This window comes from Nesoenas mayeri (assembly GCF_963082525.1).
Source record: "Nesoenas mayeri genome assembly, chromosome: 25".
NCBI classification, from domain to species: domain Eukaryota; kingdom Metazoa; phylum Chordata; class Aves; order Columbiformes; family Columbidae; genus Nesoenas; species Nesoenas mayeri.
The window spans coordinates 3,983,700-3,998,565 of NC_137549.1; the positions used below are offsets into that span (position 1 = coordinate 3,983,700).

General features: G+C 56.4%; 1 protein-coding gene across 1 annotated transcript; it reads right to left on the reverse strand.

Moving 5' to 3' along the window:
- Positions 1 to 2,577: 2,577 nt before the first annotated feature.
- MEX3D (mex-3 RNA binding family member D) lies at positions 2,578 to 12,146 on the reverse strand. Its single transcript, XM_080359419.1, has 2 exons — positions 11,535 to 12,146; positions 2,578 to 3,954 (listed from the first exon to the last, which is right to left on the reverse strand). Exons 1-2 carry the CDS (start codon positions 12,040 to 12,042, stop codon positions 2,684 to 2,686), a joined length of 1,779 nt encoding a protein of 592 aa, XP_080215545.1. The 5' UTR covers positions 12,043 to 12,146; the 3' UTR covers positions 2,578 to 2,683.
- Between the last annotated feature and the right edge of the window lie 2,720 nt (positions 12,147 to 14,866).

The following is a 14,866-nucleotide window of genomic DNA, read 5'->3' on the forward strand; positions in this document are numbered from 1 at the left end:
GAGTTACAAACACCTTAAAAGGAGGTTACATGCGCAGGCGAGGGACTCCAGGCATGAGGAACGTAACTCCATCCCTGCAATATAAATGTTTTGTTGCTTTTTCCTTCTTTCCAGCACCATGGGAGGCTCCATCGCCCTGAGCTGCAGTGAAGAAAACACACAAACCCAAGCTGCTCGGTCCCCATGTCCCTTCTCCATGTAAACATGGCTGCTGGGGGCGGAGCCGAGAACGGGGTGGGTCCATGCAGCACGTGGTCTGAGGGGGCGTGGCTTAGCGGGGGCGGAGGGCGTGGCCTCAGTGCATTATGCTGCTGGTGGGGGCGATGAAAGGGGGCGGGGCATATATAGGACACGCCCCTCGAGAAGGGGAGGGGCTTGAAACGGGGTGGAGTTGGGGGTGTGGTTTTCTCAGACCACGCCCGTAGAGGGAGAAACCAGACTGGGTATCGCCCTGAAAAGATTAAAATCAACTGTTTTTAATCAGATGTAGTTTGCTGTCTTTTTATTTTAACTCAGAGGTAATTAATATCTGTCATGTTTTCGCACAACCCCCCAAAAAAGCTGCGGTTAAATTTAGACAGTCATAACTCACTGTTTTCTAATTTCATTTTACATCTATATATTTTAATGTTCTGTTGAGAATCATTACTGCCTGGGAACTGTTTAATACCTCCATTTATAAACAGCCACTATTTAGTGATTCCTTCTTATTTATCTTTAAAAAAAACCATAACGTTTTGACTCTATTTAGTTCTGAGTTTGTTGCCTCCAATCTCATGGCTCTGTTATAATTTAAATACTAAACACTCCCTATTACTTCCCAATGCTGTTTAAAACCTAAAGCTTCCTTACTTTGTTCCCTATACAGTCACTCATGTCTGCAGTTTATTTCATAGCGGGTGTTCAAATGTAGCTACTAATGACTCCTAATTAGTTTTCTGCCTTTATCCTTTAAAAGGCATTACAAACTATGTGTTTTTTTCAACTACGGAATAATTACTCCCTAGTTCACCAAGTAATAGCTGAAATTAATTATTGCTCATGCCTAAATAATTTCACTTATTTACACTTTAACTTTTTTATCATTAGCTTACCACCAAGTGGATTAATCTTGCACACATTTCTTATTATATATATACACGAGGTTTTATTTCTCTACAGGTATTACTTCCAATTAGTGTTCCGCTATTTATATTCCACTATTTTTGGTTTTATTGTATAAATCGGGGGTGCGGCGTTTCGCGCTAATCCTGGGCAATCTGGGCCAGGCTCTCCCCACCCTTAGTGTAAAAATGAGTCACATTAACACTGCAGGGGGGCAGAATCCCCCCCAAACCTGCTGCCCATGGGGCTGGGGATGCAACCCAAGATGCAACCAACACACTGACAGCTCACGTCCTATTTCTCATCCCCCAGCACGCAGGGCTGAGCTCCATCCCTCCACCCCAGCCTGGATTAATATGGGGGGGTTGTCCAAACCCAGGTGCAAGGCTGCCAAAAAGCCACCCCCCCAGCAGACAGACAGACAGACAGACAACTCGAAAGCAGAGCAGGGTGTCCAGTCCTAAGGATGGGCAGCGAGAGGCTGCGGGGAGTGAGACACTGTAGGCAGCACGTGAATTCATATATAGTAAAAAGTCTTTATTAAGAAGGCTTTGAAGTCAAAAAATAAAACTCTTGATACAATTTTCATAACCGTCAAGTCAGCTCAGCAAATATATAATCAGTACTCTAGCCATGTAAGGTTAAAGGTCCGTTATTTTCTTTTTAAAATAAAATATATTTTAGTTTTTAAAATTTATTCAATAAAGTACATATTTTCCTATAAATTCCCTACATATACATAAAGAGGTAAAAAAGAAACAAAAACAAAAATAAAACCTAAAACAAACCAACCAAAACAAAAAAAACCAACCACAAAATAAAGAGAAGATAGAAATCTGTCTGGTTTTTGTGACATGGCATGTTAACCTTGCCCCCTCCACCCCATGAGCATCCTGCCTGGTCTGGCCCCTCCAGCCATGACCCAACCTCTCATTACACATTTTTGGGCAGTTTTCACATTGGCAAAAATAGAAGATAGACCTGCATTACAAAAAAAAAAAATATAGATATATATATATATATTTATAGAACCATCGAGAATCATCCAAAAAAATAACTACATACAAAAAGGACAACGACAAAAAAATTATAATAATAATAATAATAGAATGATTTTAAAAAAATAAAAGACAACCCTTGCGTGTCCTAAAAATAAAAAGTGCAACCGGACCTTTTCTTTCTGTTTTATTTAACTTTGCAAACTGAATACTGTTTATTTGGGAAGGACTGTTGAAGAACAGCTGGGCTTTCCTCCCCCTAGCGGCCACAGCCAGGTGAAGAGTTAAAGCTATTCTGTAAACATCGGAGATGCCTCCTCTCTGCAGTTTCACACCCTCTTCCTCCTCATCTTCATCAGCTCCCTCCCCCACCCCTCCCGACCCCCGATTTTTTGGCCACCCCCCGCCCCGCCATCCTCTCCAGCCAGCACACAGCAGCCTCTCCTTCCCCCCCCCACCCCCTGCGCCCACTGGATCCGTTATTAAATAAAAAGGTTGATTTTAAACAGTTTTCCGAGTCCTTAAAAATAAGTGTCGGGGTGGAAGGGGAGGGCTGGCAGCCCCGGCAAGCCGTGGCCTGGCTACGAGAAGATGTGGATGGCTTGCGTGGCGGGAGTGTGGCATGCGGGGCACTCGGGCTCGGCTTTGCCGCAGATGCGCATGGCGCATTCCATGCAGAACAGGTTGTGGCCGCAGGGCACCAGGGCGGCGATCACCTCGCTCTCGAAACACACCATGCACTCCCGGGAGCTCTTGCGGGGCCCGTCCGAGCTGCTGGAATCGGTGGGCGAGCCCGAGGTGGCGGAGATGCTGCCAGGCAGGGAGGAGGAGGAGGAGTAGCCGGTGCTGTTGGAGAAGGAGGACAAGGAGCCCTGGGTGGGCAGCCAGGACAAGGTGCTGACAGGGTCGCTCTGGATGCGGCGAGCTAAGGGGTGCTCCAGGGCGCCCCCCGCGCCGCTCTCGGGGAGGGTGGGCGAGTGGCGCGGCGTGGCCGTGCTGCTGTTGCGTCTCTGCGAGCCGTTGATGGAGGAGCAGCTGCTGAAGGCTTGCAAGGGGTTGCCCGAGCGTTCGAAGGGTGACCAGATGGTGGTGGTGGGTGTTGTGAGGTCGAGGGCCAAGAAGTCGAAGCCAAAGTCGCACTCCTCAGAGCCCAGCGGCGCCGGGGGCTCGCTGAAGGTGAAGCTGGAGCTGGTGCTGTAGGGGCTGGTGGGGCTGGCGTCCGCCACCCGCCCGCTGTAGAAGGACTCAGTGGAGGTGCTGCCCAAGGAGCTGAGGCTGTCATTGCGCAGGGCGGCCGAGGGGCGGCGGGCAGGGTGGGGGGCTTTGGCCCACAGGCCACCCGTGCTGCCCTGCAGGTCCAGGCAGACGTCAGTGCCGTTGGAGTGGAAGTCGTTGTCGGCGTTGACATCGATGAAGGAGCCTGTCCGCATGGTGATGTGCGCCTCGATCTCCTCCCTCGCCCGGTCCACGTTCTCGGGCATGCCCGTCACCTCGAAGACGGGCTCCTTGTCCCGGCTGGGTGTCACAATGTAGGTATGAGTCTGCTGCTGGATCCGCTTGATGGTGGCTCCTTTGGGCCCCACCACCAGCCCCACCACACGGTACGGGACCCTGACCTGGATGGTGGTCTGTCCCGGCAGGTTGGGGGGTCCCTGCATCGCTCCCGTCAGCCCATTCACTTTGTTGCGTGTCGCCCGGATCATGGAAAAGTGCTCAGCGGCCGAGAGGATCTCCCTTTTTGCCATCTCCACATCCTCCTTCCTCCCAGTCACAATGAAAATGGGCTCCTCGCCCCTGACCGGCGTCTTGATGTAGGTGTTGGTCTTGGCACGAAGGGCTTTGATTTTGCAGCCTGCAGAGCAAGGAGAAAGAAAAATCAAATGACACCCTCTGCTCCAGTACACAAGGGCAAGAGATCCCCCACCTCCCACCCCCACGTATCCGCTGAGCTCTGTGGGACACCCAGAGCAAAGCTGGGAGCCCGCAAGGGATGAGGCTGCTTCATCGGAGGCCTCAGAATGCTGCAAACACTGCTGCTGCAGACCCACATTGGCAAACCGCACGCGGTGAGAGCTCAGCTCCATGCACACACGTGGCCGAGGTGCTGCAAGCGCACAGCTGGCTCCTCCACAAACAGCTCGCTCGGGCGCTCTCCATCATCATCATCATCATCCTCATCTTCCCAGCGCACCCTGAGGAAGGGCAGACAGCTCTTCCAGCTGCCGGGCTGAAGGGAGAGCCCTGAGCAGGATAAAGGGACTCAGGATGATCGGGCAGGTTTGTCCCAGTCAGGGAAATTGTCCCATGGCCGCAAGCAGCTGGGTTAGCTAGCAGAGCCGTGACGGGGCCACGCTGCCCCTGGGAGACACGAGCACGGTGCATTTACCAGGGCACTGAGCATCATGAATAATCAGAAGTAAAAAACTGTCAAAATAAGTGACTAGCATCCCTTCTGAGCGTCACAGCCCAGCTTTTTGGCAGCACTAACCCCTGCGATAGCCACAGCCAGGGAGCCGCGGGGTGAGGACACCGTCTTCTCCAGACATTTCCTCCAAAATCCTCAAAGCAGCTTGTACCAGCCAGCGCGGTCCCTGCCCGGCTGCTCTGGGCTGCTGGCAGCGCCACATGTGCCCTGCAAAGGTCCCACGTTGGGGAGGATCTGGGGGGGAACAGGCAGATAAACAGCCAGAGACCTGCTGAGATCTCCCTCCTAAGGGGAGAAACCCTCTGGATTTCACACAAGCCACCTCCAAGCACTTGTTGCAAATCAATCCAGCGTTCCTCTCACCTTTCATTGCCCCAGGGATCCGCTCCTGGCTTGAGGCAGTGGAGACGAGCCCAAATTCAACCCAAATTCAACCATTTGTGCAACCAGCTGGGCTGCGGACAGCACAGAGCTGCCCTGTTCCCCAGAGCTGGGGAAGCCACTGACGACACACATGGAGGAATGTGCGTGGAGAAGGGTTTGCCCAGGCTCTTCCTAATTTAAGACAACAACTGGAAGGTGTATTTATGGCCTGGGGCATATGGTGGGGACAGCAATGCCCAGTGACTGGGGCAGAACCAGCAGCCATCAAAATGGTGAATATTTTAAGCATGTCCCAGTTTTGGCGAAGCTGCCCAGAGTGAGGTGCCCGCGACTCCTGCATCTCCCTCCCCAATTTATTCTGGCAAACAGGGACATAGGCGCTGGCACGGGGACAGGGAGTCACCGTGGGAGTCACCGGTGCCGCCCGCAGAGACCAGCATCGCATCCGAGGTCCAAAAGTCACCCCCTGGAGCAGGAAGCAGCAATTTCAAGATCCAAAGGTATCAGGCAGCCGCAAGGAGCTGCTCGGGAACCACGTCCCAAGGGGGTACAGCACAGCAAAGCTCTTCTCCACTGGTGAGACCGAACCGACGCTATGACAGCGCAAAATGGAGAAGTTTCTACTTGTGAGCCCTTCCTAGGGGCAAAGCCAGAAATCTGGGTTCAAAATTGAAGGGGTGCCTGGCTTGGGCAGGTCTGCCCTCCTCAAACAAGCAGGGCAGGAACAACACACACAACCTGCGGTTGCTGGATGCTGCCGGGGCCACCGCGGCACAACAAAATGCACCGCAGGTCAGAGCTGGTGTTATTAATCCTGGTATCAAAGGACAGTGACAGGTCTGGGGCAGTGGGGGAGCTGGGTCACTACCCCACCATGGGGGAAACATCGGCCAGGGAAGCTGTTTGCCCCAGGCCATGCGTTGGTATCTGCAGCAGGAGCCTCAGCACAAGGCGCCTCCATCACCCTGCGCACCGGTGAGAGCTCCGGATGGGCGCACTACGGACAGAGCCGCAACAGCAACAGGGTCTCCCCAGGGACCAACCCGTCCTGCTCCTGCCACCGACCCCAAACTCCAGCCAAGTCACCCCCCGGGCTATAGGGACCCCCAGACAGCAGGTCTGAAATGTCCCGAGTGGGAAGGATAAGCTGGGATTCAACCAGAAAAGCATCTAAACCCAGATGGCCCAGTGAGCTGTAGGTCTTCAATGCCAGAACTGGGGAGGAGATACAACCTCACAGCAGCACAGCCCCTGTCCCAATCACACCCACGTCTCCTGCCCACGCCCAGGGACACACTGACATCCCATGGCCAAGCTCCCCAAAGCTCCCCGAAAGCCAGACATACTCAAACAGCAACACAGGCGGTTTAGCCAGCAACCTGCAATGATCCACAGCAGTATGAGATATTTCAGGTGAGTCTCCACAAGCCCCCACCCAAGCACGCAGTGAAAACACCATCCCTGACAGCTGCACCCCTCCGAAACGGGTGCCGCACAACCTCGCTGGAACGGGACCACGGGGAGGACCAGGGGCCACCTGGCACTGCTGGTGACCCCACCACAGACACATCCGCACCCCAGCATCACCAGATCAAACACAGCATCCCAACCACAAGGCAGAGATCAGTATTCCCATATTTTACCTTGCCAAGGGCTGACGCGCAGCATTTTGAAAAGAGACCCTGGAAGAGACCCTTAAGATCATCTAATCCAAACATAACCTAAATCTAGCACTAAACTATGTCCCTAAGAACCTCATCTCCATGCCTGTTCAACCCCTCCAGGGATGGTGACTCCACCACTGCCCTGGGCAGCCTGTTCCACTGCGTTACAACCAATATCCAATATTAATATCCAATCTAAACCTTCCATGGCACAACTAGAGGCCACTTCCTCTTGTCCTATCAAGAGAGGAGGAAAACAAGGGGCCAGACTTTGCTACAAGTCTATAAGCAAAGTGGCTTTAAAAACACTTTTCATATTCAAACCAAAACATCCGCAGAAGTGGGGGCAGACCCAGGGGTGCCACAGCCCCAGACCCATTCCCAACACCAGAGCCATTCCCACACCAACCCACCACGTTACAGCCTTTGTCACAGCTCCGTGTCCCCACTGGCCCAGACGCATTAGGACAAGCTGAACGAGATAAGAAACAGAAGCCATGGGGATTCTCCCCGGGATGATGCGGCGATGGAGGCAGCAACTCTGGAAAAGTGGCTGCTCTCCCTGAACATCCTCTCTTGGTACCACCAGAGAGGACTTCACCCTCTGCCAGGAGCCTCGGGCTGCGACCATGGCAAGAGCTGATGAAAACCAGCGCAGCACAGGCTGAGGCAGCGGGCAGGATGTGTCTCTCCATCCTCCGCGCCCCTGCTGCTCCCCAGGCAAGAGAAGAGCCCTGACACAGCTCAGCACACCTGCTGATCCCCAGCACTTGCTCTGGCATCGCGAGGTCTCCTCCACGTGAGGACAAAGGCAGCAGACCAGCCCTCGGCCAGATTGCATTTCTCCACGAGGAATTTTGTGCTTGCAGCGCCCAGCTCCGAGCTGGGAAAACCCAAGAAAGAGCAAACGGAGCTTTTCTGGAGAAGCCTTTGATAGCACCAACCAGAACTGTTCCCAGGAGCCAGCTGATGCCTTGCGCCCAGCCCTCTGGAGTGTGCTAAAAAAGACGTTACCCTTCCTAAAAGGATGCAGAAGAGACATTGCCCTTCCGAAAAAGATGCAGAAAAGATGTTACCCTTCCTCTTTCCCAGCTCTGCAGCACCTCCTGGCCTCAGATCCGGCGTTACGGTGCTCCCAGTCCCCTTTGTTCCAGGCAAATGGCACAAGACGCACCAGGACCAGAGGCAGCCGTGGAGAAGAACACGTCGCATCTCCATCGCATTCACCTCCCCTTTCGCGGAGCTCTTCTTCCCAGCGCTCTGGAAACAGTAATTAATTCATCCTAACGACCACAACGTGGGAGAAAAAGCACATCACAACTTTGTTTCTCCTCCAGAGGGGAAGAGCCAGGCAGCGCTGGGGCTCCACACCGCGGGGACAGAGGAGGGAGCCGGTGCCAGGGCAGAGATGGGAAGGGAGATGCTCCAGCGATGCGATCGATCTGCGCGACCGACTTCAGGAGTTTCTGGCTCTGCTACGACTCGGAGGAGGGAGGAGGCAGCCAGGCCGGCCCCGAAGGACGCGGCGTGACGGGCAGAGGACGGCAGAGAGCGGCAGCCGGGGCTCCGGAACATGAGCGGATTCACCACAGCGCCATTCATCCGCTGCAAGTTCACAGATGCTCGGGCCGGCGCAGAAACCGAGGCCCGCGATCTCCCCGCGCATCGTCCAAGCGCCAAAACGCCGAGCTCTGGATGGGATGAGCTGCCGTGTTTCATCCCGGATCTCCCCTTCAAGCATCCCAGCGTTTGCTCCAACGGTACATTTCCCCAACCCTTCGCAAAGCTGCCAACAGCACCTGCGTGTTGCAGATGGGGAAGCGGAGCCCGGGAGAGGAGTGGTGGTGGGTTCCAGCCCACAAGAGCCTGGGGGTCCCGGCTGCACCAGCCGCCCGTCACCCTCTTGATCTCATTTGGGCAGAAGCTGCTGGAAACACAGCTCCAAAGCTGGGACACCAGGGAGCAACACCATGCAAGAGCCACGGCGATTCTAACGTCCAGCCAGCCCCATCTCCCTTTTCCCCCATAATTTCCATCATCCCCACTGCTCTTTTTGCTGGTTACCGGTGCGGTGAGCCCACACCACAACAATCGATGCCCACAGCACTTTTTGGGGAACGCTCCTCCCACGGCAGGGTCACAAACAGGCTTGCATGCAAAGACAGGGCCATGCAACCCTGCCAGGCCACGCTGCCTCTGGGCTGCCGTGAGGGCAGGGAGGAGAAAAACCACATATCCCAGCTGGCAGACATCGGTAAACACCGTGACCGGGGCTGATCTGGACAGGGGGGGCACGGCAACTGCCCCTCCAGCTCAGAAAACATAGATTTGCTTTACACAACAAAGATCTACCTGCTGAGCTGCTGCTGCTCCCTTTTGGAAAAGGGCTAAATTAGTGGATCTGGAGGAGAGAAATTGGAAGACAAAGGAGAAGTAGGAGAAATTGTGACCGACAGCGTTTGTCCCACCTCAGCCCATGTAGGACAAAGTGCATTGGTGTGACGGGCAAAGCGCTGTGGCAGCTGCCGGCACCTCCCGGCCACGGCCCCGCTCACCCCAACGGCTCTGGGGACAGCAGGACCTGTCACAAAGTGCCCCAAGGGCTGCTCCGCAGAACATGGTAGATGGGGAGAACAAAACCAGCCTAGCTCCAACTCAAGACCTTTCTAGGGCACCCGATACCCACATCTTCATCCCTCCCTGTGTTCCAAGCGCAGCGACACCACAAGCACCTGCTTGGTCCTCAGGTCGTTGGGTGGTTAAGCAGCACAGGACGCACAAGAGCGACAGGGACATGGTCTGACCCAGCCCCGCAGTGTCACCAGCTGCACATGTCCCCACCGGGATGATGCCAGGCCCGCTGAAGCACCCCCAGGGCTGGGCTCCATGCTGCTGCCACGGGGCTACCGAAGACCGAGGGACATTCACACAGGAGGACCTGGGGACCAGAAGGACCTGGGGACCAGCACAGGTGTGAGAGGGTGAGGCCATCAAGGAAGGCTCTGCTTGTTTTCAAGCTCAGCACCAGATCCTGAGGCAGGAGCTGTGAACGACCTCGGCATCACCCCTGCCCGGGCTGCATCGGCCTCGCACGTCCCTGATTTGAAAAAGCTGCCGGTAGCACCCGAGAGCAGCCAGAGCACAAAGACACTCTGGTGACAGCCCTGTCCCCTTGGATGCTGCCCAACCGCACCCCCTGCTAGCCAGAAACAGGGGTGCCAAATGCCAAGCCTCCCTTCATGCCAAAAGCCCAGCACAACAGGGCCACGGGACAGCACCTGAACAGGCCAGGAGCTGCAGAGAAGACAAGACCAGGAGAGGGGCAGGAACCACGTTGGGAAAAACCCCTGGGAGAGCTGATCCCGCCTGCGGCCGGAGCAGCAGCAAGTAACTCCAGCCCATCGCTGCCCCGAGTCCCCTTCAAGTCCATGGGCAGAACACGGTGCCCTCCCACATCCCTCTTCTAGCTGGTACAATAATTTCTTTTGTAGCTCTTTTCCAGGAGCTCAGCAAACACCCAAACTTTGCACAAGGTGTCTGGGGCAGGCACCCGGGTGCACATTTAACTCGCCGGGGTGCAGGGGCGCAGCACTGGGACCCAAACACTCAACCCCGGCTGCTGCGAGAATGGGTGCTGACCCCAACACAGCCATCCCTCCAACCTCCCAGAACTCGCGGAGCAGAGGCTTTTTCCAAAACACAATAGATGCATTTACGGGTTCGCTTTCAAGTTGCCGGACCTGGGGCTTCTGCAGAACGTGCTGGCGAGGCCACTGAATCCAGGTCCCCATGCAGCCCAGGGAGAAGTGGGATTCCTCCCGAGCAGGGCCGGTGCTGTGCTCCCCTCCTCCGGTGACGGAGCCGGTTGTGCCGCTCGGCTGCCCCAGCCGCGATGGGCAGCCGGGGGGACCCTCGGCTGGGGCAGCAGGACCAGCCAGGGGTGTGCGGAAAGTTGGGAGCCGCGAAGCGGGGCTGGCTGGGAGGCAGCGCAGGCCAATGGGAAGCGCAGAGCATGATGTCACCGCGCTCATCACAGCATGGCTCTGGCTAACAAAGAGAACAATGAGGCTGCCCAGCTCCCCGCTTCCCCCCAGGAAAATAATGCCCCCCAAGCCCCCCAGCCCGCAGCCCCCGCACTGGGGAGGGATGGAGACCCCAAAAGCGAGGGCACAACTGGAGTGCCACAGCCCTGCATGCACAAAACACCCCCAGATCGGGCTCCCCCCGAGCCGAGCTGCCCATTGCCGGTGGGATTCCTGTGGGTAGCAGCCCACCTTTCTTTTTTCTCTCTTTTATTTCCTTATTCCCTGTAAATCCTCTTCCCTGAGGTCTTTTTAAAGGTGAAAACTCTGGTTAAGGGGTTATTTCAGATCTCCTCCAGACAAAGCCCACGTCAGGCACACCCACCGGGGACAGCGCTGGGGTACGCCCGGGCGTCCTTTTGTGACAGCTGGGAGCGAGCAGGGCTTCAACCTCATCAACCAGCGCATTAATTACCATTTCGATATGAACTCTGAGTTATCGAGGATCATTCACACGCCAAGAGCTGGAGGAAGGGGGGCGGGGAAGACTCAACTACAATAAAATTAAAGCTTTCGTGTCCCGCCCGTTCCCACGGACTCGCACGGCCGGGGAACTTTCCGCGGTTCTCTCCCCCCCGCCTCGTGCCGTTTTGCTGGCTTATTAGAGTTTAATTAATATTTACGGAAAAGCACAAAGAGCAGCAGCTTCGGTGCTGAAACCCGCGGCGAGGGCGCGTCCGCGGGAGGAGTTCCAGGGCCGCGGGATTTGTCGCCGTTAAGTTTCCGCCTCCGAACGGAGACAAAGCCCCAAAACTGACCCAAATGCAGCGGGGCCGGGCGGGCGAGTCCCGCGGAAGGCGGCGCCGCAGCCCCGGGCCGGACAAAGCGGGGGGGGGGGGGGGGCCCCGGGGGTGTCCCCACGCGGGGCGGCGGTTACCTTGCCGGCCCACGATCTCGGCGACGTGCTCGGAGCTGGGCACGGGCACGCACTCGGTCATGTTCACGCTCTTCTTCCTGCTGCCCAGCGGCTCTGCCAGCAGCGCGGCGGGCGGCGCCAGGTGCGGGGCGAAGTTCCCGAAGGCGGCCGGGGGGGAGGCGGTGCCGGGAGCCGGGGGGGAGCCGCCGCCGCCGCCGCCGCGCTCCCGCGCCTGCAGGCCGCCCGGCCCCACGCCTCCTGCCGCCGCCTCCGGTTCCTCCGGCCCCGCGCCGCCCGCCTCCGCCGCCCTCAGCCCGCGCTCGCCCGCCTCCTCCAGCCCCAGCAGCGAGAACTGGTCCAGGGCGAACCTCAGGGCGGCGGCTTCGTCCTGCGCCGGCGGCCCCTCCCGCTCGGGCTCCGGTGGTGGCGGCTCCTGGCCGGCGGGCGGCGGCGGGCTGAGCAGCGCCAGGCAGCGCGGCGGGCCGCGAGGGGGCTGTCCGCCCTCGGGCTGGTAGATGGAGCCGGGCATGGCGGCGGAGCGGCGGCCGGGGAGCGGAGCGGGCCGGGGCGGTGGCGGTGCCCGCCGCACGCCGCCTCTCTGCGCGCGCCCCCCGCCGCGCCGCCCCCGCCCCGCCCCGACGTCAGCCCGTCCCGACAATGGGCCGCGCCCCGCCGCGCGCGTGCGCCCGCCGCGGCCCCGCCCCCGCCGCAGGAAAGGGGCGGGGCCGGCCACGCCCCGCCCGGCAACACGGCGAGAGCTCCGCGGGAGAGCTCGCGCTGCCCACGCGTGTCCCCCGGCCCCGCCCCGCCCGGGGTTTAACGCACAAGATCGGCGGTTCGAGCCCCGGCAGGAGCCGGGCGGGCGGTGCCGGGCGGGGCAGCGGCCTGTACGTGCAGCACGGCAGGTCCCGAGTGGGGACACGGACTGTGCTCGGATAGGGCAGGATGGGCACTCCGGAGGGTCACAGGACATGCGGGATGCTCCGGGTATCTCGGTTGCACAGCCTTTCACTCCTTCCCTCTACAGCTCAACTACCACGTGTCTTCTACTGCAAAGACAGAGCCCGACTGCATTCGCAGAGATGCTTTAAAAACGATGCTGAAATCGAGAAAGTTTGGAGAGGCAGCAGGCTCAGCGCCGCTGTTATTTTTTACACCCAGCTCTCAAGCCGAAGGAGCCCCATCTCTATGAATTTCCACCAGAGTCACAGATGGGATGAGGCAGATGCTGCTTTGCACAACCCGTATTTCCCAGCAAGAAAGCAAAGCCAGAGCAGCAAAGCATCCACTGCAGACATGGCAGCTCTGCGCAGCACCCAGAGGGCCCATTCCTGTCCCCCTGTTCCATGCACACCAGGACCACGAACCCTTTGTCAAGCACTCGAGGGTGTGGAGCTACAGCACAGCTACACTTGGGGTACCAAAGGATATTTCCTTCTTGCCGAGCTGCAAAAGTTAAGCATAGAATCTTTTTCCTTTCTCACACCTTTTCCCTTTGGTTCTTCAGTTACTGTTTTACGAGGGTTATTTGCTGCTTATTGAGCTCAGCAGGCAGCTGTTCCTGCTTCAGAGTTGTGACAACAGCAGCTGGGATGCCCAAAGCCCACAGGGATCTCAACCACCTTCCCGAGCCTCCCCGGAGGGAAAGCCCCGGCAGGAGCTCCTGCTCAGGGGTTCCCCCCTCAAAAGAAAGGCAGTTGCAAAACAATCTCCTCCAAACTACTCATTCCACCTGGGCCATCACTTTCCAGGGACCTGCTGCACATGGAGCCGTAAGGAGCCCTTCTCGCAGTGACAGCACAGCAGCCAATTCACTGTAACCATATGGAAACCAATTACTAGCTCACCCACTACCTCCAATGCCCAGATGCTCAAATTCCACAGGTCCCATTCTCAAGCTTCTTTTTCTCCATTTTCACATAATTGTCTTTCCAAGTCACTGTCTTTGGGACTAATTCAACCATTTGGCTTGGGATTGGTTTTAGGTGCAATAACCAGTAGTGTCTGGTCTAGTAAACCCTCACTTTGAGATGTCTACATTCTGTTCCCATTTCACAGGCCCTGGAAAACATTAAACTCCTGCTGCTCAGTGGCCCTGACACATGAGCCACACGGCTGTCCTTGTGCTTCTGAGCTTTTATCCTTCAGCTGGGGACTCTCCTATAGAGAAGGACTTTGACCTTCTGATAATGTGAATCATAGAATGGTTTGGGTTGCAGGGACCTTCCCAGCTCCCCCAGTTTCCCCCCGGCCATGACAGGGACATCGTCACCAGCTCAGGGTGCTCAGAGCCCCGTCCAGCCTGGCCTGAGATGTCTCAGGGATGGTTCATCCACCACCTCTCTGGCCAACCTGGGCCAGGCTCTCACCACCCTCAGTGTAAAGATGTGTCACCTTATCATCTATGTGATCTTACCAGCGAGATAACAGCCGCCAGGAACCGCTTCATTCCTTCTTTCCATTTCTTTTACCTGCCAACCAACCCCGACATCTTCCAGCTGCTGAAAAGTTTCATGCAAACAGCCAACAAGCTGCTTCTCCTCCTGTTTTACCTTCAGAGGTCCTGGCAGCGAGCTCCCACCAGCTCTTTTTCTGGATGGCTGCTGCAGAAGATGACTGTAGCAACTTCTGGTTTTCCCCGAAGCATTCACAGCTCAATTTCACAGAGATCTGACCGCATCCATCCAGACTCCTCAGTGGATGCATCAGCATGAGTGCAGCTCTGGGAATCCTCCCACTTCGGACTTGTCTTCTCCATGTTGCAAGCTGTTCAGAGAGTTGTTCTGCTCCAGGCAAGTCGTAGAAAGTTCGCAGCTACTGAGGATCGAAGCTTCTCCTCCAGGCACAGACACAGCAAAGCCAGATTTGAGCCACACAAGCTGGCTGTGAGAAATCTCCCCTCCTCACCTCTCAAAATATTTAACCTATTAAGCTGAAACACCCCACTAAACTACTAAAAACAGTGGGGTTTCCATGACTTGAGACAGACCAGTACAACCCCTCCCTCATGAGTTTCTCCCATTTCCAGAAAATGTAGAAAATTCCCATCAATGACCAGCACTGCAAACTTCTCCGGGCAGCCTGCACCAACCCAGCACCAACGACACCTGTACCTGTGCCCATCTGAACGCTCCTGATGTCCCCACCACAGCTCCAGCGTGACCAACACGCTCCTTGTCACCACCAGCCACCATCTCTCAAGCCCCATGAAAAGTGCTGGTTTCAAACTGACCTCAGGAACTGCACAGATCTGTCTGCAAACGCTGCCATTTGTGTCTGCTTTGCACTCGAGAGAGTTCTTTTGGAAATCACTACATCGACTCCAACACCACCTAGAGAAACTGCCAGTTATT